This window comes from Salvelinus alpinus, chromosome 5 (genome assembly GCF_045679555.1).
Source record: "Salvelinus alpinus chromosome 5, SLU_Salpinus.1, whole genome shotgun sequence".
Lineage (NCBI taxonomy): Eukaryota > Metazoa > Chordata > Actinopteri > Salmoniformes > Salmonidae > Salvelinus > Salvelinus alpinus.
Window position 1 is genome coordinate 10,053,351 of NC_092090.1, and position 27,490 is coordinate 10,080,840.

Below are 27,490 nucleotides of genomic sequence, written 5' to 3' on the forward strand. Positions count from 1 at the left end.
TAGTGAGACTAGTTGTAATCGTTCCGCAGGAACCCGTTCCACACGTTGACCTGCATTGTATTGCAGCTGTCTCACTAGTGCTGTTAGTAGCAGCCTGTTGTTATATGCCTGATCTACATGCTGACCTGCATTGTATTTCTCACTGTTTGTGATGCTAAATAAGCCTGTTGTTTTGTTGTGTGTCCCAGGTATCCATTCTACTTGCTGGCCTGCATTGTATTTCTCACTGCTTGTGAATGATGCTAAATAAGGCTGTTGTTTTGTTGTGTGTCCCAGGTATCCATTCTACATGCTGGCCTGCATCGACACAGACTGGAAGCTGCTGACCTGGCTCAGATACTCCATCTGGATGCCCCTCTACCCTCTGGGGGTGCTGGCAGAGGGTCAGTGGACCTGTCACACACACACACACACACACACACACACACACACACACACACACACACACACACACACACACACACACACACACACACACACACACACACACACACACACACACCCCCACCCCCACTCCTCAGAGAGCTCTATGCCTGCTATATTCACTTATTATGTAAATTGTATGTAAATAATAGTGGTATGATGTTTGTAGTCAAACAAGATATTACTTAGTTATTACCAAGATATCCAAGTGTTGCTGTGTATTCCTGTCTGTCCTGTGTGTTCCCTCTTAGCTGTAGCTGTGATCCAGTCCCTGCCGATCTTCGATGAGACCCGTCTGTACAGCATCCCTCTACCTACGGTCCTGGGCTCGTCCGTCAGCTTTTCCTTCACTCTGAAGATCTACCTGGTCCTCATGTTCCTCGGTCAGTTAGTCCCTCTCTCTGACCCTCCACCCTAACCCTCTCTCTGACCCTCCACTCTGACCCTACACCCTGACCCTACACTCTGACCCTACACTCTGACCCTACACCCTGACCCTACACCCTGACCCTACACCCTATACCCAACACCCTGACCCTACACCCTGACCCTACACCCTACACCCTGACCCTACACCCTGACCCTACACCATATACCCTACACCCTGACCCTACACCCTATACCCTACACCCTATACCCTAATACCCTACACCCTAATACCCTAATACCCTGACCCTACACCCTATACCCTACACCCTATACCCTACACCCTGACCCTATACCCTGACCCTACACCCTACACCCTGACCCTACACCCTGACCATACACTCTGACCCTACACCCTGACCCTACACCCTACACTCTGACCCTACACCCTACACCCTGACCATACACTCTGACCCTACACCCTGACCCTACACCCTGACCCTACACCCTGACCCTACACCCTGACCCTACACCCTGACCCTACACTCTGACCCTACACCCTGACCCTACACCCTACACTCTGACCCTACACCCTACACCCTGACCCTACACCCTGACCATACACTCTGACCCTACACCCTACACCCTGACCCTACACCCTGACCCTACACCCTGACCCTACACCCTGACCATACACTCTGACCCTACACCCTACACCCTGACCATACACTCTGACCCTACACCCTGACCCTACACCCTGACCCTACACTCTGACCCTACACCCTGACCCTACACCCTACACTCTGACCCTACACCCTACACCCTGACCCTACACTCTGACCCTACACCCTGACCCTACACCCTACACTCTGACCCTACACCCTACACCCTGACCCTACACCCTGACCCTACACTCTGACCCTACACCCTGACCCTACACCCTGACCCTACACCCTGACCCTACACCTGACCCTACACCCTAACCCTCTCTAACCCTCCACCCTAACCGTCTCTCTAACCCTCTCTAACCCTCTCTAACCCTCCACCCTAACCCTCTCTAACCCTCCACCCTAACCCTCTCTCTAACCCTCTCTAACCCTCCACCCTAACCCTCTCTAACCCTCTCTCTGAGCCTCCACCCCAACCCTTCTCTCTGACCCTCCACCCTCCAGCTGTATCTATCTGTCATGTTTCAGGATCAGTTAATGAGACTAAGGGAGAAACATACACTTTGTCACATCGCTAACAAACCTGGGTCAAAATCCGATTTGTTTTCTTACAGTATCTTTGCTTGGACTTGACTTTTCTGGCATGCCAAGTGGATGGAGTTTGCTCTTAAAACATATTTTAAATGATAAAAAGTTGTGTGTTTTTTTCTTCCCAGGCCTGTTCATCAACTTCCGCCACCTGTTTCGCCAGAGGAGGAGACGAATGCGCTCCAGGAAGAGGAAGATGAACTAACGGATAGAAAGACGACCCTCACGATCTCTCCAGTCTCACTGCTGGTTGCCTTTTCCCCTCTCCTCTGTCCTCCCTCCCCTCTCCTCTGTACTGTCTTTCCTCCCCTCTCTCCTCACCTTACACCTCTCCTCTGTCCTGTCTCTCCTCCCCTCTCCTCTCTCCTCCCTCCCCTCTCTGTCCTGTCCTCTCCTCTCTCCTCCCTCCCCTCTCCTCTGTCCTGTCCTCTCGTCTCTCCTCCCTCCCCTCTCTGTCCTGTCTCTTCTCTCCTCCACTGATAAACAACCAACCACATCCTCCTCTTCTCCTTTTCCTGTGGAGGTACCTCCTCTAACAGACACACTCATCTTCCTCACCCAGTCCGTCCATCAGAGGTACCTCCTCTAACAGACACTCATCTTCCTCACCCAGTCTGTCCATCAGAGGTACCTCCTCTAACAGACACTCATCTTCCTCACCCAGTCCGTCCATCAGAGGTACCTCCTCTAACAGACACTCATCTTCCTCACCCAGTCTGTCCATCAGAGGTACCTCCTCTAACAGACACACTCATCTTCCTCACCCAGTCCGTCCATCAGAGGTACCTCCTCTAACAGACACACTCATCTTCCTCACCCAGTCTGTCCATCAGAGGTACCTCCTCTAACAGACACACTCATCTTCCTCACCCAGTCTGTTCATCAGAGGTACCTCCTCTAACAGACACACTCATCTTCCTCACCCAGTCTGTCCATCAGAGGTACCTCCTCTAACAGACACACTCATCTTCCTCACCCAGTCTGTCCATCAGAGGTACCTCCTCTAACAGACACTTATCTTCCTCACCCAGTCTGTCCATCAGAGGTACCTCCTCTAACAGACACACTCATCTTCCTCACCCAGTCTGTCCATCAGAGGTACCTCCTCTAACAGACACACTCATCTTCCTCACCCAGTCTGTCCATCAGAGGTACCTCCTCTAACAGACACTTATCTTCCTCACCCAGTCCGTCCATCAGAGGTACCTCCTCTAACAGACACACTCATCTTCCTCACCCAGTCCGTCCATCAGAGGTACCTCCTCTAACAGACACACTCATCTTCCTCACCCAGTCCGTCCATCAGAGGTACCTCCTCTAACAGACACACTCATCTTCCTCACCCAGTCCGTCCATCAGAGGTACCTCCTCTAACAGACACACTCATCTTCCTCACCCAGTCCGTCCATCAGAGGTACCTCCTCTAACAGACACACTCATCTTCCTCACCCAGTCCGTCCATCAGAGGTACCTCATCTAACAGACACTCATCTTCCTCACCCAGTCTGTTCATCAGAGGTACCTCCTCTAACAGACACACTCATCTTCCTCACCCAGTCCGTCCATCAGAGGTACCTCCTCTAACAGACACACTCATCTTCCTCACCCAGTCCGTCCATCAGAGGTACCTCCTCTAACAGACACACTCATCTTCCTCACCCAGTCCGTCCATCAGAGGTACCTCCTCTAACAGACACACTCATCTTCCTCACCCAGTCCGTCCATCAGAGGTACCTCATCTAACAGACACTCATCTTCCTCACCCAGTCTGTTCATCAGAGGTACCTCCTCTAACAGACACACTCATCTTCCTCACCCAGTCCGTCCATCAGAGGTACCTCCTCTAACAGACACACTCATCTTCCTCACCCAGTCTGTTCATCAGTAGTACCTCCTCTAACACAAACAAGTGCATTCAATTCATACCCTCTTTCTGATTTATATCCATGTCGTACTGTTAGTATTGACAGATACATGTCGTACTGTACTGTTAGTATTGACAGATACATGTCGTACTGTAGTATTGACAGATACATGTCGTACTGTACTGTTAGTATTGACAGATACATGTCGTACTGTACTGTTCGTATTGACAGATACATGTCGTACTGTTAGTATTGACAGATACATGTCGTACTGTACTGTTAGTATTGACAGATACATGTCGTACTGTACTGTTAGTATTGAAGGAGCCGTACTATAAACGGTTCTAGCGTCTCTTGGCCAGACTAAACAACTTATGTATTTTTTGAACACCATTTTGCAGCTACACTGTAATCCTCATAATGGACCTGCCTTCACTTTGAATTCAGGAAGTGAAATGAAAACTTGTTTTGTTATAAGTTGTTTTTTTAAAGGCCCAGTGCATCAGAAATATACAGTTATATATATTTCCACACTGTGAGGTTGGAATAACACTGTGAAATTGTGAACATTATCATAATGTCCTTTTAGTGTACGAGCTGTTTGACATTTCAGCCTGTTATGGCAGGATGGAGTTATGGCCTTCCACGGTGACATCACTATGGGGGGAATTAGTTAATAGACCAATAAGAAAGAGAGTTCTAAACCCCTCTGCCAATAACAGCACATTTTCAGTTTTCCCCTCCACACTCAGACCACTCCCCAAACAGACCTAGCTAAATTGTTGCTTGAGAAATTGCCTGTTGTTAAGAATCTACTTTTTGTTTATTTTTGACCATTTTAATTAAAATCACAGTAAAGTACTTAATTGTTACCCAGAAATGATTTGATATTGACATAAAACGCCTGCATTGGATTTTTTAAATTTTAAATATTGCTTTATTCCTAAATGAACTTTTGTATGCCAACAGTGTTTCTCATGCAGTATAGAATCAAGCTGCATTCTGGGATGTAAAGCTACTGTTATTCTCCAGTGATGTTATAGTCCCCAAGATATCTACTATCTCCATCATGCCATCCTTGCTGTGTTGTTCAAAGGCTCACTGATCTGTGTCTGATGACATGGTTAGAGTGGCGTCCCGACTCTCCACACTTCTCCTAGAGAGTGCTCTTGCACACTTCCTGTCATCGAAACAGACAAAGAGAAACAGTCAGAGCCCAGAACCTCAGGGAAATGGACGTTGTTAGAGAATTAAGGGAAGAGGATTACTGTCTGGAATCATGTGTTTTATTAAAAGGTTTTGAATGGTTGAAGGATAAATTATAATGTGGGATATTATAATAACCAATAAAGTTGTGTGAAATAAAGTGAATATCTGTAGTTATTTATGAAAAGAGCAAAAAAAACTTTATAGGTGTCCTTTATCTCCTCGTGATTACCCCTTTATATAGGTGTCCTTTATCTCCTCATAATAACCCCTTTATATAGGTGTCCTTTATCTCCTCATAATACCCCCTTTATATAGGTGTCCTTTATCTCCTCATAATAAACCCTTTATATAGGTGTCCTTTATCTCCTCATAATACCCCCTTTATATCGGTGTCCTTTATCTCCTCATAATACCCCCTTTATATAGGTGTCCTTTATCTCCTCATAATAACCCCTGTATATAGGTGTCCTTTATCTCCTCATAATACCCCCTTTATATAGGTGTCCTTTATCTCCTCATAATAACCCCTGTATATAGGTGTCCTTTATCTCCTCATAATACCCCCTTTATATAGGTGTCCTTTATCTCCTCATAATACCCCCTTTATATAGGTGTCCTTTATCTCCTCATAATAACCCCTGTATATAGGTGTCCTTTATCTCCTCATAATACCCCCTGTATATAGGTGTCCTTTATCTCCTCATAATAACCTCTTTAGCATGCCTAGCTGTTCTTTATCTCCTCATAATAACCTCTTTAGCATGCCTAGCTGTAGTGGGATGTCTCAACACTAAAGGAAGGCATCTGCCTAAATAACTCACCTCCCTCTCATCACCAAACCCTGCCTGTCTGTCTGCCTGTCTGCCTGCACACCTGTCTGTCTGCCTGTCTGTCTGCCTGCACACCTGTCTGTCTGCCTGCCTGTCTGCCTGCACACCTGTCTGTCAGTCTGTATATCTGCCTACCTGTCTGCCTTTCTGCCTGTCTTTCTGCCTGTGCTTTTCTGCCTGTCTGTCTGCCTGCCTGAGTGTATATCTGCCTGCCTATCTGTCTTTCTGCCTGCCTGTCTGCCTTGTCTGCCTGTATATCTGCCTGTCTGCCTGCCTTTCTGCCTGCCTATCTGCCTGTATATCTGCCTGTCTGCCTTTCTGCCTGTATATCTGCCTGTCTGTCTGCCTGTCGGCCTTTCCGTCTGCCTTTCTGTTTGCCTGCCTGTCTGTCTGTGTGCATAAAGGAGAACTCTTCAGAATTGTAATTATGCCTTGACAACCCTCCTTCCACTTCAGCGCGCAGACATGGTTTGGGTTTTTCACAGCGTTGGTGGTTGGAGACACTGCATGCACTTGGCGGGTGATGAACAAAATGAATAGGAATGCATTGAATTTGAAGCAGTTTAAACGTGTTCGTGAGAATGTGAGAGATTGTGTGAACACCTCGCCTAATCCTCTTAAAAGACTGCAGGTATTATGCTGAGCCGTGGAGAGGAGGTGTGAGCTGTCATCCTGCGGTGCGCCCTTGTAGCTGCTCACCAAAAACTAGAGTCAGCATCTCTCAAACCAATCCCTTTACGTTAGCGCACACAGCTGGAGAGAGACCTCGCGTCCAGATCACCTCTATCACAACAACTCAGCGATTAAAGGTACGTTTTTATTAACAATTGAAAAAGGGTTAAGTGTCGTTTACAGATGTTTTACAGAGAAAGGATTTAAGCTACAATAATCGTCATTGACCTTGTGAAAGACTAGGATACTTGTCAATGACTCCATATCGGGCACTGTTTCTTGCCTGGAATTTCCCCACAAAATTCAGTTAAATTTATCATTATTTTCGTTTCTTAATTTTTGCCCGACCCACCTGGATACACACGAGAAAATGAAATGGTTGGTTGAACATTTGGAATGAATCATATCGCTTATGCTGTCTCGACTCGAGGAGCGCATATCAGCACGTTCATGACCCGCGCACGTCAATGAAAAGTAGGGGCCTACATAATTATATTTTCTAGTTTATTCGCAGTTTTTTTAAATTGTATTGTCATTTGTACATTAACTATAATTGCTGCATTTCATTACACGTGTCATTTAATCTGTGCAGCCCTTCGGAGAGCAGAGTACCTGCAATTATGTAGCCATAGTAACAGGTGGCTGTATCCCCATCCTGCGCGCTCCTGCGACTCCCTTCACGTGAACGCGCCCTTATAATACTCCAGTAGTGTTTTTATTATTATTTTATTACGTCATTATGTCAAATGTATGACGTGAGTTTTGCAATGTAGTCTAAACTGAGTGAATCGTTGATTAATTTCCCCCCTTTTTTTTAATAGTTATAGGTTGGCGCTGGGACATCATGCCAGGACTATGACATTAAAACAGACTATGCTGAAGATGTGTGCTGACCGCTCGCTGAACTGTATTATTTGGCCAACTAATGCTACTGGACCTGTTCCCATAAGCCTCACCATGCATCTGACACGGGCCTAATCACCCACAGTGGGATTCAAGACCCCTCTGGCAGCGGGGAACAATGCATTTACCACAAAGACGGAGACTCAACCGGAGTCGCATCCTCTTCTTCCTCTGTGGTGTATTACTGTGCTGCGTCTACACCGTGACGTTCAAGGCCCGGCTGCAGGAGCCATGGGTGGCCCGCCAGGCCGCAGCAGAGGAGGATCCTGGGACAGCACTCCCAGAGGAAGGGGGCGGTAGTGATAGCAGTAGTGTTCTGGAGGTAGACACACGAGACGTGGTGACCTCTAACCCCTCTAGCCTAACAGAGAGCTATGATGATGACGTCATCACCAGGGCTCCTACTGTGCTGGAGGGGGATGACGTCATCGTAATAACTGTCAACCGGACGGACATTAAGCACTGTATCTACGTAGAGGACCCTGAACCCGAGCCTCCGACTGAACCTCCTCCCACCTCCCCTCCTCCTAACACCACCACCTCCCCGGGTATCCCTGGAGACGTCCCCCACAGGAAGGGAGAGTACCCAGAGGACCTGTTCACGGTGGACCAGAGGAGGCAGGGCTGGGTGACCCTCCACATCCTGGGCATGGTCTACATGTTCGTCTCCCTCGCCATCGTCTGTGACGAGTTCTTCGTCCCGGCGCTCGGCGTCATCACCGTGAAGCTCGACATCTCCGACGACGTCGCCGGGGCGACCTTCATGGCTGCAGGAGGCTCCGCCCCCGAACTGTTCACCTCTCTGATTGGCGTGTTCATCTCCCATAGCAACGTGGGCATCGGGACAATCGTGGGGTCGGCGGTGTTTAACATCCTGTTTGTCATCGGGATGTGTGCCATCTTCTCCAGGGAGATGCTCCACCTCACCTGGTGGCCCCTGTTCAGAGACGTCTCCTTCTACATCATAGGTAATAAACAGAATATCATCATTTTACAGATAATAGGTAGAGAATAATAGGTTTTACCAGAAATCCCGGTTTGTAGACTTCCGGAATCAGGAGGGAATAAGCAGAACATCTGGAATAGTCCGTCCCGGATTTCTGGGAAACCTGGGAATGTTGGGGGAAGTACGTACTTTAAAGGGTGCTTACCTTGGAGCCAACAGTCCATCCCATTGAAATTGGTCAATTGCATCCTATAGTTTTCCCCGTATAGTGAACTATATAGGTACATACACTCTCAGGAAACAAGGTGCTATCTAGAACCTAACAGGGTTCTGCGGCTGTCCCCATAGGAGAAAACCTGTGGGTTCCACGTGGAACCCCTTTCCACAGAGGGTTCTACATGGAACTAAAAAGGGTTCTCCTATTGTGACAGCCGCAGAACCCTTTTGCACTCTGGCCAAAGGTAGTGCACTATATAGGGAATAGGGCTCTGGTCTATAGTAGTACCACTATATAGGGAATAGGGCCCTGGTCTATAGTAGTACCACTATATAGGGAATAGGGCCCTGGTCTATAGTAGTACCACTATATAGGGAATAGGGCTCTGGTCTATAGTAGTGCCACTATATAGGGAATAGGGCTCTGGTCTATAGTAGTACCACTATATAGGGAATAGGGCTCTGGTCTATAGTAGTACCACTATATAGGGAATAGGGCCCTGGTCTATAGTAGTACCACTATATAGGGAATAGGACTCTGGTCTAAAGTAGTACCACTATATAGGGAATAGGGCCCTGGTCTATAGTAGTACCACTATATAGGGAATAGGACTCTGGTCTATAGTAGTACCACTATATAGAGAATAGGGCTCTGGTCTATAGTAGTACCACTATATAGGGAATAGGGCTCTGGTCTATAGTAGTACCACTATATAGGGAATAGGGCTCTGGTCTATAGTAGTACACTATATAGGGAATAGGGCTCTGGTCTATAGTAGTACCACTATATAGGGAATAGGGCTCTGGTCTATAGTAGTACCACTATATAGGGAATAGGGCTCCGGTCTATAGTAGTACCACTATATAGGGAATAGGGCTCTGGTCTATAGTAGTACCACTATATAGGGAATAGGGCTCTGGTCTATAGTAGTACCACTATATAGGGCTCTGGTCTATAGTAGTACCACTATATAGGGCTCTGGTCTATAGTAGTACCACTATATAGGGAATAGGACTCTGGTCTATAGTAGTACCACTATATAGGGAATAGGACTCTGGTCTATAGTAGTACCACTATATAGGGAATAGGGCTCTGGTCTATAGTAGTACCTCTATATAGGGAATAGGGCCCTGGTCTATAGTAGTACCACTATATAGGGAATAGGGCTCTGGTCTATAGTAGTACCACTATATAGGGAATAGGGCTCTGGTCTATAGTAGTACCACTATATAGGGAATAGGGCTCTGGTCTATAGTAGTACCACTATATAGGGAATAGGGCTCTGGTCTATAGTAGTACCACTATATAGGGAATAGGGCTCTGGTCTATAGTAGTACCACTATATAGGGAATAGGGCTCTGGTCTATAGTAGTACACTATGTAGGGAATAGGATACCATTTGGGACTCATCCTCTCCTCTCTCCTAGACCTGATCATGCTGATCGTGTTCATCCTGGACAACTCTATCATGTTCTCACATTTCTTGCCCTCCTCCTCTTCCTGCCCCTCCTCTCCCTCCTCTTCCTCTCCCTCCTCGTCCTTCCTCCCCTCCTCTTCCTCACTCTTCCTCCTTCCTCCTCTTCCTCCCCCTCCTCTCCCTCCTCCTCCTCCTTCCTCCTCTCCCTCCACCTTCTTCCTTTTCCTCCTCTCCCTTCACCTCCTCCTTCCCCTCCTCCTCCCCCTCCTCCTCCTCTCCCTCCTCCTCCTCCATCATAGATCTGATCATGCTGATCGTGTTCTTCTTGGACAACACCATCATGTGGTGGGAGAGCGTAATGCTGGTGTCGGGTTACGTGGCCTACGTCTGCTTCATGAAGTTCAACGTGCAGATCGAACACTTCGTCAAGACGCAGATCAACAAACACAAGAGCATCGTGAAGATCATCATGCCAGAGGAGGAGGAGGAGAAGGAACCCAAGAAGGTTGGTAGTGTTGTTGGGACTTTGTCAGGCAGTTTTGTTGAAGCAAAAAGACAGACAGACAGGCAGGTAGGCAGAGTGGCTGACAGACAGACAGGCAGGCACGTAGCATGACAGACTGGCTGACAGACAGGCAGGTAGGCAGACAGAGTGGCTGACAGACAGACAGACAGGCAGGTAGCATGACAGACTGGCTGACAGACAGACAGACAGGTAGGCAGACAGGTAGGCAGACAGAGTGGCTGACAGACAGACAGACAGACAGACAGACAGACAGACAGACAGACAGGTAGGTAGGCAGACCGAGTGGCTGACAGACAGACAGACAGGCAGGTAGCATGACAGACTGGCTGACAGACAGACAGACAGGTAGGCAGACAGAGTGGCTGACAGACAGACAGACAGGCAGGTAGGCAGACAGAGTGGCTGACAGACAGACAGACAGGCAGGTAGGCAGACAGAGTGGCAGACAGACAGACAGGCAGACAGGCAGGTAGGCAGACAGAGTGGCTGACAGACAGACAGACAAAGAAACAAAGAAAACTCTACCAAAAAACAATTATCAGAAAATACAAATACTAGAAAAGCCCATTGCAATATCACCCAGGACCCAGACTCTCTCTGGTCCAGTCCATGAGAGACAATATCACCCAGGACCCAGACCCTCTCTGGTCCAGTCCATGAGAGACAATATCACCCAGGACCCAGACCCTCTCTGGTCCAGTCCATGAGAGACAATATCACCCAGGACCCAGATCCTCTATGGTCCAGTCCATGAGAGACAATATCACCCAGGACAGAGACCCTCTCTGGTCCAGTCCATGAGAGACAATATCACCCAGGACCCAGACCCTCTCTGGTCCAGTCCATGAGAGGCAATATCACCCAGGACCCAGACCCTCTCTGGTCCAGTCCATGAGAGACAATATCACCCAGGACCCAGACCCTCTCTGGTCCAGTCCATGAGAGACAATATCACCCAGGACAGAGACCCTCTCTGGTCCAGTCCATGAGAGACAATATCACCCAGGACCCAGACCCTCTCTGGTCCAGTCCATGAGAGACAATATCACCCAGGACCCAGACCCTCTCCGGTCCAGTCCATGAGAGACAATATCACCCAGGACCCAGACTCTCTCTGGTCCAGTCCATGAGAGACAATATCACTCAGGACCCAGAACCTCTCTGGTCCAGTCCATGAGAGACAATATCACCCAGGACCCAGACCCTGTCTGGTCCAGTCCATGAGAGACAATATCACCCAGGACCCAGACCCTCTCTGGTCCAGTCCATGAGAGACAATATCACCCAGGACCCAGACCCTCTCTGGTCCAGTCCATGAGAGACAATATCACCCAGGACCCAGACTCTCTCTGGTCCAGTCCATGAGAGACAATATCACTCAGGACCCAGACTCTCTCTGGTCCAGTCCATGAGAGACAATATCACCCAGGACCCAGACCCTCTCTGGTCCAGTCCATGAGAGACAATATCACCCAGGACCCAGACCCTCTCTGGTCCAGTCCATGAGAAACATGGTTGATTCCCTGGACTGTCATCAGAGCCTGTGTTTATCCATCCAGCTCTTTGTACAGGTCATAGAGTGTGTGTTTGTGTGGCAGCCAGACTCGGCAGCCTTTGATGATTGGGACTGAATCCCTGAAAGGATCCCAGGTGTCAGAGCCCAGCGTAGGGGAGCATGGGTCAGGGGGAGGACGGGGGACGGGGATGATGTAATGCTGATGAGATGTAAAGTAATGTCAACCATCAGTTTGTCGTTGTCACACTGGAGGACCGTATTATTCAGCTAAATCACACACCTGGTGCCAGTCACCGTAAAGCTCTCGTCACGATCATCTGAATATCCATTCTCTGTGTTTCATTATATATTCTTTGGCAGACAAAGCTGTAGCAGGGAATGATTGTCCAGACCAGTAGAAACAGACAGCACCTACCTACTTCAACGCCACAGGAGGTTGGTGGCTCCTTAATTGGGGAGGACGGGCTCGTGGTAACGGCTGGAGCAGAATCAGTTGAATGGTATCAAACACATTCAACCCAATGTTAATTTTTTTATTTTATTTAACCTTTATTTAACCAGGAAAAGCCCATTGAGAACCAGAGACTCTTTCTCAAGGGAGACCAGGCCAAGAAGGCAGCAACAATCAATACTTTACATCATTACAACAATACAACAATACAACAACATGATCCGGCCCGGTTTGGTGCCGTTCCATTCGCTCCGTTCCAGCCATTATTATGAGCCGTCCTCCCCTCAGCAGCCTCCTGTGCTAAACACACAGGCACTGATTACCACACAGCGTACCATTCTTCAGTTGTCACAGCTTCATATTTAGCCTACATGTTACGTTGTGCTTGATGATAAGCGTTTGTTTGTCAATGGCCCTCGACAACAGAGTACCAACCAGCTAACAAACATGTTTTGATTCATTTTCCACACACACACACACACACACACACACACACACACACACACACACACACACACACACACACACACACACACACACACACACACACACACACACACACACACACACAGACAGACAGAGTCTCCAAGCCCCCTGGAGGTCGCCCCCATAGAATTATGAATTAGAATACTAGAATGGTCATGACTCTTGTTATGATGCGATAAAGGGCAGCCATGTTGGTCAGGGAGTTGGTCAACCACGGTGTTACCAGAGCTGTGAAGAATGATTCTGCGCTGTATGTTGTTAGCTAGCTAGCCAGTTTTAGAAGAATGATTCTATTCATTTTTCAAATTAACTGCCAATATGCCAAACAATACACGGACTCAAATCAAACATGATCTCAGCCTCATTGCAAAATGTGTAGAATAGCAGGAGATTAGCTATAAAACTGCACATTTATCTCTCTGTCCTATGGCAAAATGTGTAGAACAGCAGGAAATTAGCTTAAAAACAGCAACATTTTCTCTCATCCTCAGGCAAAATGTGTAGAATAGCAGGAGATTATTTTTCTCCTTGCCCCAAGTTAGGGGTTTTCCCGGGGCTTTCTCAGATCTTGCGGGGGGGGGCGCGCAACACTGCAGTACACCACTACTCACAATACACCCTCCAGCACACCAACACACACCCTCCAGCACACCAACACACACCCTCCAGCACACCAACACACACCCTCCAGCACACCAACACACACCCTCCAGCACACCAACACACACCCTCCAGCACACCAACACACACCCTCCAGCACACCAACACACACACTACAACACACCAACACACACCCTCCAGCACACCAACACACACCCTCCAACACACCAACACACACCCTCCAGCACACCAACACACACCCTCCAGCACACCAACACACACCCTCCAGCACACCAACACACACCCTCCAGCACACCAACACACACCCTCCAGCACACCAACACACACCCTCCAGCACACCAACACACACCCTCCAGCACACCAACACACACCCTCCAGCACACCAACACACACACTACAACACACCAACACACACCCTCCAGCACACCAACACACACCCTCCAACACACCAACACACACCCTCCAGCACACCAACACACACCCTCCAGCACACCAACACACACCCTCCAGCACACCAACACACACCCTCCAGCACACCAACACACACCCTCCAGCACACCAACACACACCCTCCAGCACACCAACACACACCCTCCAGCACACCAACACACACCCTCCAACACACCAACACACACCCTCCAGCACACCAACACACACCCTCCAACACACCAACACACACCCTCCAACACACCAACACACACCCTCCAACACACCAACACACACCCTCCAACACACCAACACACACCCTCCAACACACCAACACACACCCTCCAACACACCAACACACACCCTCCAGCACACCAACACGCACCCTCCAACACACACTCTACAACACACACTCTGCAACACACACTCTGCAACACACACTCTGCAACACACACTACAACACACTCTACAACAACACACACACAGGGCAGCTGTCTAGGCCCCTTAGTTTTTTCAATCTTTACTAACGACCTGCCACTGGATTTGAGTAAAGCCAGTGTGTCTATGTAATGCGGATGCCTCCACACTGTACACGTCAGCTACCACAGCGACTGAAATGACTGCAACACTTAACAAAGAGCTGCAGTTAGTTTCAGAATGGGTAGCAAGGAATAAGTTAGTCCTAAATATTTCAAAAACTAAAAGCATTGTATTTGGGACAAATCATTCACTAAACCCTAAACCTCAACTACATCTCGTAATGAATAATGTGGAAATTGAGCAAGTTGAGGTGACTACACTTCTTGGAGTAACCCTGGATTGTAAACTGTCATGGTCAAAACATATTGATACAACAGTAGCTGAGATGGGGAGAAGTCTGTCCATAATAAAGTGCTGCTCTACCTTCTTAACAACACTATCAACAAGGCAGGTCCTACAGGCCCTAGTTTTGTCTCACCTGGACTACTGTTCAGTCGTGTGGTCAGGTGCCACAAAGAGGGACTTGGGAAAATTTCAGTTGGCTCAGAACAGGGCAGCACGGCTGGCCCTTAAAAGTACACAGGGAGCTAACATTAATAATATGCATGTCAATCTCTCATGGCTCAAAGTGGAAGAGAGACTGACTTCCTCACTACTTGTTTTTGTAAGAGGTGTTGACATGCTGAATGTACCGAGCTGTCTGTTTAAATGACTAGCACACAGCTCGGACACCCATACATACCCCACAAGACATGTCACCAGAGGTCTCTTCACTGTCCCCAAGTCCAGAACAGACTATGGGAGGCACACAGTACTACATAGAGCCATGACTACATGGAACTCTATTCCACATCAGGTAACTGATGCAGCAGTAGAATCAGATTTTAAAAAACAGGTAAAAATACACCTTATGGAACAGACACGCGCTAGCACACTGTTAGGTTCTAAATAAACAGAGTAAGAAACTCACGGACGCTTAGTAAAGCTCATTCCAGGCTGTATTACATCTGGCCGTGATTGGGAGACCCATAGGGCGGTGCACAATTGGCCCAGCGTCGTCCAGGTTAGGGTTTGGCCGGGGTAGGCCTTCATTGTAAATAAGAATTTGTTCTTAACTGACTTGCCTAGTTAAATAAAGGTAAAAAAAAGTTTAGTCCCCTTATGGGTCATATAGCTGCATAAGACAAAGAACACATTCACACAAGTACTGCTATTTAACCCTTTCTCCTATGCTGACTCTCCTCCTACACATCTGAACAGCCAATACATCTCTGTTGCTATCCAGAAGATTAGAGATCTACACTGCCGGTCAAAAGTTTTAGAACACCTACTCATTCAAGGGTTTTTCTTTATTTTTAATATTTTCTACATTGTAGAATAATGTTGAAGACATCAAGACTTTGAAAAAACACATATGGAATCATGTAGTAACCAAAAAAAGTGTTAAACAGATTCTTCAAATCCTTTGCCTTAAAGACAGCTTTGCACACTCTTGGCATTCTCTCAACCAGCTTCACGAGGTAGTCACCTGGAATGCATTTCAATTAACAGGTGTGCCTTCTTAAACTTAATGTGTGGAATTTATTTAGTTCTTAATGCATTTGAGCCAATCAGTTGTGTTGTGACAAGGTTTGCGGTGGTATACAGAAGATAGCCCTATTTGGTAAAAGACCAAGTCCATATTATGGCAACAACAGCTCAAATAAGCAAAGAGAAACAACAGTCCATCATTACTTTAAGACTTTGAAAGTTTCTTCAAGTGCAGTCGCAAAAACAATCAAGCGCTATGATGAAACTGGCTCTCATGAGGACCGCCACAGGAAAGGAAGACCCAGAGTTACCTCTGCTGCAGAGGATAAGTTCATTAGAGTTACCAGACTCAGAAATTGCAACCCAAATGAATGCTTCACAGTGTTCAAGTAAGAGACACATCTCAACATCAACTGTTCAGAGGAGACTGTGTGAATCAGGCCTTCGAGGTCGATTTGCTGCAAAGAAACCACTACTAAAGGACACCAATAAGAAGAAGTGACTTGCTTGGGCCAAGAAACACGAGCAATGGACATTAGACCGGTGGAAATCTGTCCTTTGGTCTGGAGTCCAAACTGGAGATTTTTGGCTCCAACCGCTGTGTCTTTGTGAGACGCGGTGTGGGTGAAAGGATGATCTCTGCATGTGTATTTCCCACCGTAAAGTATGGAGGAGGAGCAGGTGCTTTGGTGGTGCTTTGCTGGTCACACTTTTTATTTATTTTACCTTTATTTAACCAGGCAAGTCAGTTAAGAACACATTTTTTTTTCCAATGACGGCCTACCGGGGAACGGTGGGTTAACTGCCTTGTTCAGGGGCAGAACTACAGATTTTTACCTTGTCCGCTGGGGGATTCAATCTTGCAAACTTCCGGTTACTAGTCCAACGCTCTTACCACTAGGCTACCTGCCGCCCCACACTGTCTGTGATGTATTTAGAATTCAAGGCACAATTCACCACCATGGCTACCACAGCATTCTGCAGTGATATGCCATCCTATCTGATTTGGGCTTAGTGGGACTATCATTTGTTTTTCAACAGGACAATGCCCCAACACACCTCCAGGCTGTGCAAGGGCTATTTTCCCCAAAAAGGAGAGTGATGGAGTGCTGCATCAGATGACCTGGCCTCCACAATCCCCCAACCTCAACCAAATTGAGATGGTTTGGAGTCGGACCACAGAGTGAAGAAAAAGCAGCCAACAAGTACTCAGCATATGTGGGAACTCCTTCAAGACTGTTGTAAAAGCATGCTAAGAGTGTGCAAAGCTGTCATCAAGGGAAAGGCTGGCTACTTTGAAGAATCTCAAATATAAAATACATTTTGATTTGTTTAACACTTTTTGGTTACTACATGATTCCATATGTGTTATTTCATAGTTTTGATGTCTTCACTATTATTCTACAATGTAGGAAATAGTCAAACAAAAATAAGAAAAAGCCTTGAATGAGTAAGAGTTCTAAAACATTTGACTGGTAGTGTATGTTCTTCATCTAACCAAGACCTCTGCCCAAATTCCCCCCCAACTCACGGCTGCCATGTTGACTTGTACCAGACTGTGTCTCTTCTCCTCCCCAACTCACGGCTGCCATGTTGACTTGTACCAGACTGTGTCTCTTCTCCTCCCAACTCACGGCTGCCATGTTGACTTGTACCAGACTGTGTCTCTTCTCCTCCCAACTCACGGCTGCCATGTTGACTTGTACCAGACTGTGTCTCTTCTCCTCCCCAACTCACGGCTGCCATGTTGACTTGTACCAGACTGTGTCTCTTCTCCCCCCCAACTCACGGCTGCCATGTTGACTTGTACCAGACTGTGTCTCTTCTCCTCCCCAACTCACGGCTGCCATGTTGACTTGTACCAGACTGTGTCTCTTCTCCCCCCCAACTCACGGCTGCCATGTTGACTTGTACCAGACTGTGTCTCTTCTCCTCCCCAACTCACGGCTGCCATGTTGACTTGTACCAGACTGTGTCTCTTCTCCTCCCCAACTCACGGCTGCCATGTTGACTTGTACCAGACTGTGTCTCTTCTCCCCCCATAGGATCCCTGATGACAATAACATATCCTGACTTAATGTAAACGTTCTACATTCCCCCCTCTCCCTCAGTGACATGAATAAGGATATTTCATATTTCAAGTTTAGAAATCAGAACCCATCAACACGTACATTGTAATATGGTGGTATTATACATGTTGTATTGTAGATATGTAGTGACATAATAATGTTAAATGATGTACTGTTTTATCTTTTGTTTTATATGTGATGTAAGTGCTTTAATGTGTTTGGACACCAGGAAGAGTATCTGCTTCCTTGGCAACAGCTAATGGGGATCCATAATAAACCCCAGGAAGAGTATCTGCTTCCTTGGCAACAGCTAATGGGGATCCATAATAAGTACAAAATACAAATTGGGATGCATCCACAGTGTCTCTTGACTGGTATGATGGTGGGTGTGGGATTGCTAAGAAAATGACATGCAAGTGCACGGTTTATACTGGTGTAGGCAACTCATAGAACCCCAGTAGGTATATTTGAACCTTTTAATAAGGACTAAGGCTGCACTTGAAGTAGTGTATCCAGGGTGCTACCATTGGTACATTTGAAGCTATCAACAAACAAGTACAGGTAATTGCCAGAATAAAGGAAACACTTGAGTAGATGAGGGATATCAAGTACATTGAAAGCAGGTGCTTCCACACAGGTGTGGTTCCTGAGTTAGTTAAGCAATTAACATCCCATCATGCTTAGGGTCATGCATAAAAATGCTGGGCAGACCATTATTTTGGCTACCATGGCTATGCCACTATAGGATGACGATGCCCCCATCCACAGGGCACGAGTGGTCACTGAATGCTTTGATGAGCATGAAAACGATGTAAACAATATGCCCTGGCCATCTCAGTCACCAGATCTCAACCCAATTGAACACTTACAGTGCATTCGGAAAGTATTCAGACCCATTGACTTTTTACACATCTTGTTACATTACAGCCTTATTCTAAAATGGATTAAATAGTTTTTTCCCCCTCATCAGTCTACACACAATACCCCATAATGACATCACAAAGCCCCATAATGACATCACAATACCACATAATGACATCACAATACCCCATAATGACATCACAATACCACATAATGACATAGCAAAAACAGTTATTTTTTTTTTTAGAAATGTTAGTATTCAGACCCTTTACTCAGTACTTTGTTGAAGCACCTTTGGCAGCGATTACAGCCTAGAGTCTTCGTGGGTATGACGCTTGGGAGTTTCTCCCATTCTTCTCTGCTGATCCTCTCAAGCTCTGTCAGGTTGGATGCACAGCTATTTTCAGGTCTCCAGAGATGTTCGATCGGGTTCAAGTCCGGGTACTGGCAGGGCCACTCAATGACATTCAGAGACTTGTCCCGAAGCCACTCCTGCATTGTCTTGGTTGTGTGCTTAGGGTCGTTGTCCTGTTGGAAGGTGAACCTTTGACCCAGTCTGAGGTCTCGAGTGCTCTGCAGCAGGTTTTCATCAAGGATCTCTCTGTACTTTGCTCCGTTCATCTTTCCCTTGATCCTGACTAGTCTCCCAGTCCCTGCCGCTGAAAAACATCCCCACAGCATGATGTTGCCACCACCATGCTTCACCGTAGGGATGGTGCCAGGTTTCCTCCAGACATGATGCTTGGCATTCAGGCCAAATAGTTCAATCTTGGTTTCATCAGAACAGAGAATCTTGTTTCTCAAGATCTGAGTCCTTTAGCTGCCTTTTGGCAAACTCCAAGCGGGCTGTCATGTGCCTTTTACTGAGGATTGGCTTCCATCTGGCCACTCTAGCATAAAGGCCTGGTGGAGTGCTGCAGAGATGATTGGCCTTCTGGAAGGTTCTACCATCTCCACAGAGGAACACTGGAGCTCTGTCAGAGTAACCATCGGGTTCTTGGTCACCTCCTTGACCAAGGCCCTTCTCACCCCGATTGCTTAGTTTGGCCGGGTGGCCAGCTCTAGGAAGAGTCTTGGTGGTTCCAAACTTCTTCCATTTAAGAATGATGGAGGCCAATGTGTTTTTGGGGACCTTCAATGCTGCAGACATGTTTTGGTAACCTTCCACAGTTCTGTGCTTCGACACAATCCTGTCTCGGAGCACTACGGACAATTCCTTCAACCACATGGTTTGGTTTTTACTCTGACTGTAAAAACCAAACCATGAGGTTGACATGTGTACTGTCAACTGTGGGACCTTACATAGACAAGTGTGTGCCTTTCCAAATCATGTCCAATCAACTGAATTTACCACAGGTGGACTCCAATCAAGTTGTAGAAACATCTCAAGGATGATCAATGGAAACAAGATGCACCTGAGATCAATTTGGAGTCTCATAGTAAAGGGGCTGAATACTTTCTGTTCTGGTATTTCTGTTTTTTATTTTTAATAAATTTGACAATATTTCTAAAAACCTGTTTTTGCTTTTTCATTCTAGGGTGTTGTGTGTAGATTGAGGAAAATGTTTTATTTAATACATTTTAGAATAAGGCTGTAATGTAACAAAATGTGGGAAAAGTCAAGGGGTCTGAATACTTATCGAATGTTTTATTTTTTATTTATTTAAGTAGGCAAGTCAGTTAAGAACAAATTCTTATTTACAATGACGGCCTACCCCGGCCAAACCCTCCCCTAACCCGGACCACACTGGGACAATTGTGCTCCACCCTTTGGGACTCCCGATCTCAGCTGGTTGTGATACAGCCCGGGATCGAACCCGGGTCTGTAGTGACGCTTCTAGCACTGCGATGCAGTGCCTTAGACTGCTTCGCCACTCGGGAATGCACTGTATGGGAGATTGTGGAGTGGGTCTTGAGACAGTGTTTTCCACCACCATCAACAAAACACCAATATAGAATTTCTGGTGGAAGAATGGTGTCACATCCCTCCAATAGTGTTCCAGACACTTCTATGCCATTGAAGCTGTTCTGGCTCAACGCCCTATTAAAACACTTTATGTTGGTGTTTTCCCGTTATTTTGTCAGTTACCTGTTCTCACTAATATCACTGTTGTTATAATCCTGTCTTTGGCTCATCAGTAGACACTCATTATGCAGCCTCTACCCAGCTGGGCAAATGTTGGCATGGGATTTCATAAAGACATTATTTCCTGGTTGAAACAACATATTTTTTTCTGGACTACAACAAACCCGTCCTTTTTACAATCAGAATACAACCTGACCATGTAAAAGCCATTCAGTACATTTTGCCCACTGGAGTAGTGCTTTAATTAAAAGTCTGCCTTTTCTCCTCTCTCTGGTTCCTGTTGTGGAACGTGTACTAAAGTATTCCTGTATTTACAGCAGAACAGTGGACCTCCACCACCTGATCCACCCCAAAACAATGTTTCACCAGAACCCAAACCACAACCTCAAGACTCACCCCAGAAGAGAGACAGAGAAAAACTGAAGGTCTCAACACTCTTTGATTGTGATGTCATGATCAGGTTGTGTACTGATTGTAAAATTATGTTTCTCTTAAATTTTTTTAGATGTCATTTTAGTGACCAGCAAAAAGAGGTCTTTACCTGAATGTAACCTGGCGTGATCTGCCGTGGCTCCAACCCTGTGTGTGTGTGTGTGTGTGGTGTGTGTGTGTGTGTGGTGTGTTTGTTATGTCCCAGGTGAAGCCCACTCTCCAGAGAGGAGGGAGTAATGCGTCTCTCCACAACAGCACCAACAGAAACACCATCTTCCAGCTGATGATCCACACACTGGACCCGCTGGGAGAAGGTACTGGACTTTATATCAATCTTTATTATTACAGGGACCGCTATGGTCCTAATCTATGGTCCTAATCTATGGTCCTAATCTATAGTCCTAATCTATGGTCCTAATCTATGGTCCTATACTATGGTCCTATACTATGGTCCTATACTATGGTCCTATACTATGGTCCTAATCTATGATCCTAATCTATGGTCCTAATCTATTGTCCTTCCTGTACAGTACCAGGGACCAGGAAGCTATGCCTCCTGGGAGGAGCTACTGAACCATGTATTATATCTATTCAATTAAAATCAAATGTTATTGGCCACATACACATGGTTAGCAGATGTTATTGGTCACATACACATGGTTAGCATTCACTACTGTCACAGGGACCTCCTACATTCACTACTGTCACAGGGACCTCCTACATTCACTACTGCCACAGGGACCTTCTATATTCACTACTGTCACAGGGACCTTCTACATTCACTACTGTCACAGGGACCTTCTATATTCACTACTGTCACAGGGACCTTCTACATTCACTACTGTCACAGGGACCTTCTACATTCACTACTGTCACAGGGACCTTCTATATTCACTACTGTCACAGGGACCTTCTATATTCACTACTGTCACAGGGACCTTCTACATTCACTACTGCCACATGGATCTTCTATATTCACTACTGCCACAGGGACCTTCTACATTCACTACTGTCACATGGACCTTCTACATTCACTACTGTCACAGGGACCTTCTACATTCACTACTGCCACAGGGACCTTCTACATTCACCACTGTCACAGGGACCTTCTACATTCACTACTGTCACAGGGACCTTCTACATTCACTACTGTCACAGGGACCTTCTACATTCACCACTGTCACAGGGACCTTCTACATTCACCACTGTCACAGGGACCTTCTACATTCACCACGGTCACAGGGACCTTCTATATTCACTACTGTCACATGACCTTCTACATTCACTACTGCCACAGGGACCTTCTACATTCACTACTGTCACAGGGACCTTCTACATTCACCACTGTCACAGGGACCTTCTATATTCTCTACTGTCACAGGGACCTTCTACATTCACTACTGTCACAGGGACCTTCTACATTCACCACTGTCACAGGGACCTTCTACATTCACTACTGTCGCAGGGACCTTCTACATTCACTACTGTCACAGGGACCTTCTACATTCACCACTGTCACAGGGACCTTCTACATTCACCACTGTCACAGGGACCTTCTACATTCACTACTGCCACAGGGACCTTCTACATTCACTACTGTCACAGGGACCTTCTACATTCACTACTGCCACAGGGACCTTCTACATTCACTACTGTCACAGGGACCTTCTACATTCACTACTGTCACAGGGACCTTCTATATTCACTACTGCCACAGGGACATTCACTATGCCCTCATAAAGGTCAGCACGAGGAGTTATTTTGTTGAATCAATTGTTTTAGTGCTCGGCTTCAACAGAAACAGAAACCTGCTCACCCTGTTATTCTCTCAAAGGACAAAGGTTGATGACCATTGATGACACCAGTCAAAATTGTTCCATGCAGCTTCACAGCATCATCAGACTGTTAGCTTCACAGCAGCATCAGACTGTTAGCTTCACAGCAGCATCAGAGTGTTAGCTTCACAGCAGCATCAGACTGTTAGCTTCACAGCAACATCAGACTGTTAGATTCACAGTAGCATCAGACTATTAGCTTCACAGCAGCATCAGACTGTTGGCTTCACAGCAGCATCAGACTGTTAGCTTCACAGCAGCATCAGACTGTTAGCTTCACAGCAGCATCAGACTGTTAGCTTCACCTTCAGGATCAGACTGTTAGCTTCACAGCAGCATCAGACTGTTAGCTTCACAGTAGCATCAGACTGTTAGATTCACAGTAGCATCAGACTATTAGCTTCACAGCAGCATCAGACTGTTAGCTTCACAGCAGCATCAGACTGTTAGCTTCACCTTCAGGATCAGACTGTTAGCTTCACAGCAGCATCAGACTGTTAGCTTCACAGTAGCATCAGACTGTTAGCTTCACAGCAGCATCAAACTGTTAGCTTCACAGTAGCATCAAACTGTTAGCTTCACAGTAGCATCAAACCGTTAGCTTCACAGCAGCATCCGACTGTTAGCTTCACAGCAGCATCTGACTGTTAGCTTCACAGTAGCATCAGACTGTTAGCTTCACAGCAGCATCTGACTGTTAGCTTCACAGTAGCATCAGACTGTTAGCTTCACAGTAGCATCAGACTGTTAGCTTAACAGCAGCATCAGACTGTTAGCTTCACAGCAGCATCAGACTGTTAGCTTCACAGCAGCATCAGACCGTTAGCTTCACAGCAGCATCAGACCGTTAGCTTCACAGCAGCATCAGACTCTTAGCTTCACAGCAGCATCAGACTTGTTATCTCAGTGACACACACAGTCCAGTACAACGAGAGACCTAGAGATAGTGCTACTGAGATAAAGAGATTGGTCGGCCAGAGGCTGGCTCTTATCCAGCTTTTATTAGCCTGTATTGAAAGCTGATTAAGGATCAGAGTGCTGTGAGGAGGCTGCATGGGGACAGGCCTGGCTGCCAGGTGGCCTGAGGACTCGGGTGAAGGTCACTGCAGTAGAGGACAGTCACATCCCTGTAATCCAGGAACACAGGTGGACTTGACCTCTGCTCTTCACTTATCACACAACACGAGTCTCTAGTGTAAGGTAGCACCAAAGTGTTGAGAGGCTTTTGAATCAGGTCTCCCCCCCCCCGCAGGACCAGGTTTGGAGAGCGCTGCTCTAATGGCTCCTCCACACCAGAGCTCTGGATGTCAGGGGACTTGGGGGGGAACTGGTAAACACAGAGGCTGACTGAATGTCTCTCTCACAGAGATCCTATTAAATGAGTTCTAATATGTCATTCTATGGTGTCTTCCATTGTCCCCTTATTTCAGAGACAGGCTTTAGCAGAGATGTTAGAGGCCCTGGTCAGAGGAGAGTTAGACAAGGTAAGAGGGATGTCAACATGTCACCTCCTCCTCATGTTGTCACCTCGTATTGTCACTTCATGCCAGCCCTTCTGAAGGGTTTTCATTGTTAGTACATAGGACATCAGTCTACTATCTGTCACTCCAACCTCCATTGTCCTACCGAGAGTTACTGAGAATCTCTTCATCTTCTGTCTACTATCTATCTATCACTCCAACTTCCATTGTCCTACCGAGAGTTACTGAATTTCTCATCATCTTCTGTCTACTATCTATCTATCACTCCAACTTCCATTGTCCTACCGAGAGTTACTGAATTTCTCTTCATCTTCAGTCTACTATCTGTCACTCCAACCTCCATTGACCTACCGAGTATCTCTTCATCTTCAGTCTACTATCTGTCACTCCAACCTCCATTGTCCTACCGAGAGTTACTGAATTTCTCTTCATCTTCAGTCTACTATCTGTCACTCCAACCTCCATTGTCCTACCGAGTATCTCTTCATCTTCAGTCTACTATCTGTCACTCCAACCTCCATTGTCCTACCGAGAGTTACTGAATTTCTCTTCATCTTCAGTCTACTATCTGTCACTCCAACCTCCATTGTCCTACCGAGAGTTACTGAATTTCTCTTCATCTTCAGTCTACTATCTGTCACTCCAACTTCCATTGTCCTCCCGAGAGTTACTGAATTTCTCTTCATCTTCTGTCTACTATCTGTCACTCCAACCTCCATTGTCCTCCCGAGAGTTACTGAATTTCTCTTCATCTTCTGTCTACTATCTGTCACTCCAACCTCCATTGTCCTACCGAGAGTTACTGAATTTCTCTTCATCTTCTGTCTACTATCTGTCACTCCAACCTCCATTGTCCTCCCGAGAGTTACTGAATTTCTCTTCATCTTCAGTCTACTATCTGTCACTCCAACCTCCATTGTCCTACCGAGTATCTCTTCATCTTCAGTCTACTATCTGTCACTCCAACTTCCATTGCCCTACCGAGAGTTACTGAATTTCTCTTAATCTTCAGTCTACTATCTGTCACTCCAACCTCCATTGTCCTACCGAGTATCTCTTCATCTTCAGTCTACTATCTGTCACTCCAACCTCCATTGTCCTACCGAGAGTTACCGAGTATCTCTTCATCTTCTGTGTACTATCTGTCACTCCAACTTCCATTGTCCTACCGAGTATCTCTTCATCTTCAGTCTACTATCTGTCACTCCAACTTCCATTGTCCTACCGAGAGTTACCGAGTATCTCTTCATCTTCTGTCTACTATCTGTCACTCCAACTTCCATTGTCCTACCGAGAGTTACCGAGTATCTCTTCATCTTCTGTCTACTATCTGTCACTCCAACCTCCATTGTCCTACCGAGTATCTCATCATCTTCAGTCTACTATCTGTCACTCCAACCTCCATTGTCCTACCGAGAGTTACTGAATTTCTCTTCATCTTCAGTCTACTATCTGTCACTCCAACCTCCATTGTCCTACCGAGTATCTCTTCATCTTCAGTCTACTATCTGTCACTCCAACCTCCATTGTCTTACCGAGAGTTACTGAATTTCTCTTCATCTTCAGTCTACTATCTGTCACTCCAACCTCCATTGTCCTACCGAGAGTTACTGAATTTCTCTTCATCTTCAGTCTACTATCTGTCACTCCAACTTCCATTGTCCTCCCGAGAGTTACTGAATTTCTCTTCATCTTCTGTCTACTATCTGTCACTCCAACCTCCATTGTCCTCCCGAGAGTTACTGAATTTCTCTTCATCTTCAGTCTACTATCTGTCACTCCAACCTCCATTGTCCTACCGAGTATCTCTTCATCTTCAGTCTACTATCTGTCACTCCAACTTCCATTGCCCTACCGAGAGTTACTGAATTTCTCTTAATCTTCAGTCTACTATCTGTCACTCCAACCTCCATTGTCCTACCGAGTATCTCTTCATCTTCAGTCTACTATCTGTCACTCCAACCTCCATTGTCCTACCGAGAGTTACCGAGTATCTCTTCATCTTCTGTGTACTATCTGTCACTCCAACTTCCATTGTCCTACCGAGTATCTCTTCATCTTCAGTCTACTATCTGTCACTCCAACTTCCATTGTCCTACCGAGAGTTACCGAGTATCTCTTCATCTTCTGTCTACTATCTGTCACTCCAACTTCCATTGTCCTACCGAGAGTTACCGAGTATCTCTTCATCTTCTGTCTACTATCTGTCACTCCAACCTCCATTGTCCTACCGAGTATCTCATCATCTTCAGTCTACTATCTGTCACTCCAACTTCCATTGTCCTCCCGAGAGTTACTGAATTTCTCTTCATCTTCTGTCTACTATCTGTCACTCCAAAACAGAGGTTTTCATCTCAACTGTATCTCACTCTTCCCTAGAAGAGGATACATTGTCAGTCAATATTATGAGGAAGTGGTTGTGTTTTGATTGTGTGGTACAGTAACTTCGGCTGTGTTTTGTTTGTGTGGTACAGTAACTTCGGTTGTGTTTTGTTTGTGTGGTACAGTAACTTCGGTTGTGTTTTGTTTGTGTGGTACAGTAACTTCGGTTGTGTTTTGTGTGTGTGGTACAGTAACTTCGGTTGT

The 27,490-nt window shown here is 46.4% G+C and overlaps 2 protein-coding genes across 8 annotated transcripts in view; both read left to right on the top strand.

The window, feature by feature from the left end:
- The window catches only part of LOC139575515 (very-long-chain (3R)-3-hydroxyacyl-CoA dehydratase-like), a 21,361-nt gene extending 16,080 nt beyond the window's left edge, over positions 1-5,281 (top strand). Inside the window, exons 9-12 of one of the 4 annotated variants that reach the window (XR_011674961.1) lie at positions 277-383; positions 675-806; positions 2,174-2,774; positions 3,040-5,281. Coding sequence is in view for 1 of the 4 variants with exons in the window: in XM_071400524.1 (XP_071256625.1) it covers positions 277-383; positions 675-806; positions 2,174-2,250 (316 nt within the window). In the remaining 3 variants the exon portion in view is untranslated. Of the gene's footprint in view, positions 1-276; positions 384-674; positions 807-2,173 lie in introns of all 4 variants that reach the window. The other 3 variants (XR_011674962.1, XR_011674963.1, XM_071400524.1) reach the window with 3 other exon arrangements.
- A 1,099-nt stretch (positions 5,282-6,380) lies between these two features.
- LOC139575521 (sodium/potassium/calcium exchanger 1-like) overlaps positions 6,381-27,490 on the top strand; it is a 41,748-nt gene continuing 20,638 nt past the window's right edge. The window contains exons 1-6 of one of the 4 annotated variants that reach the window (XM_071400537.1): positions 6,381-6,758; positions 7,443-8,492; positions 10,404-10,609; positions 21,474-21,581; positions 21,794-21,902; positions 24,854-24,907. In XM_071400537.1, the coding sequence (XP_071256638.1) occupies positions 7,643-8,492; positions 10,404-10,609; positions 21,474-21,581; positions 21,794-21,902; positions 24,854-24,907 (1,327 nt within the window). In that variant the 5' untranslated portion in view covers positions 6,381-6,758; positions 7,443-7,642. The remainder of the gene's footprint in view (positions 6,759-7,442; positions 8,493-10,403; positions 10,610-21,473; positions 21,582-21,793; positions 21,903-24,853; positions 24,908-27,490) is intronic. The other 3 variants (XM_071400536.1, XM_071400540.1, XM_071400539.1) reach the window with 3 other exon arrangements.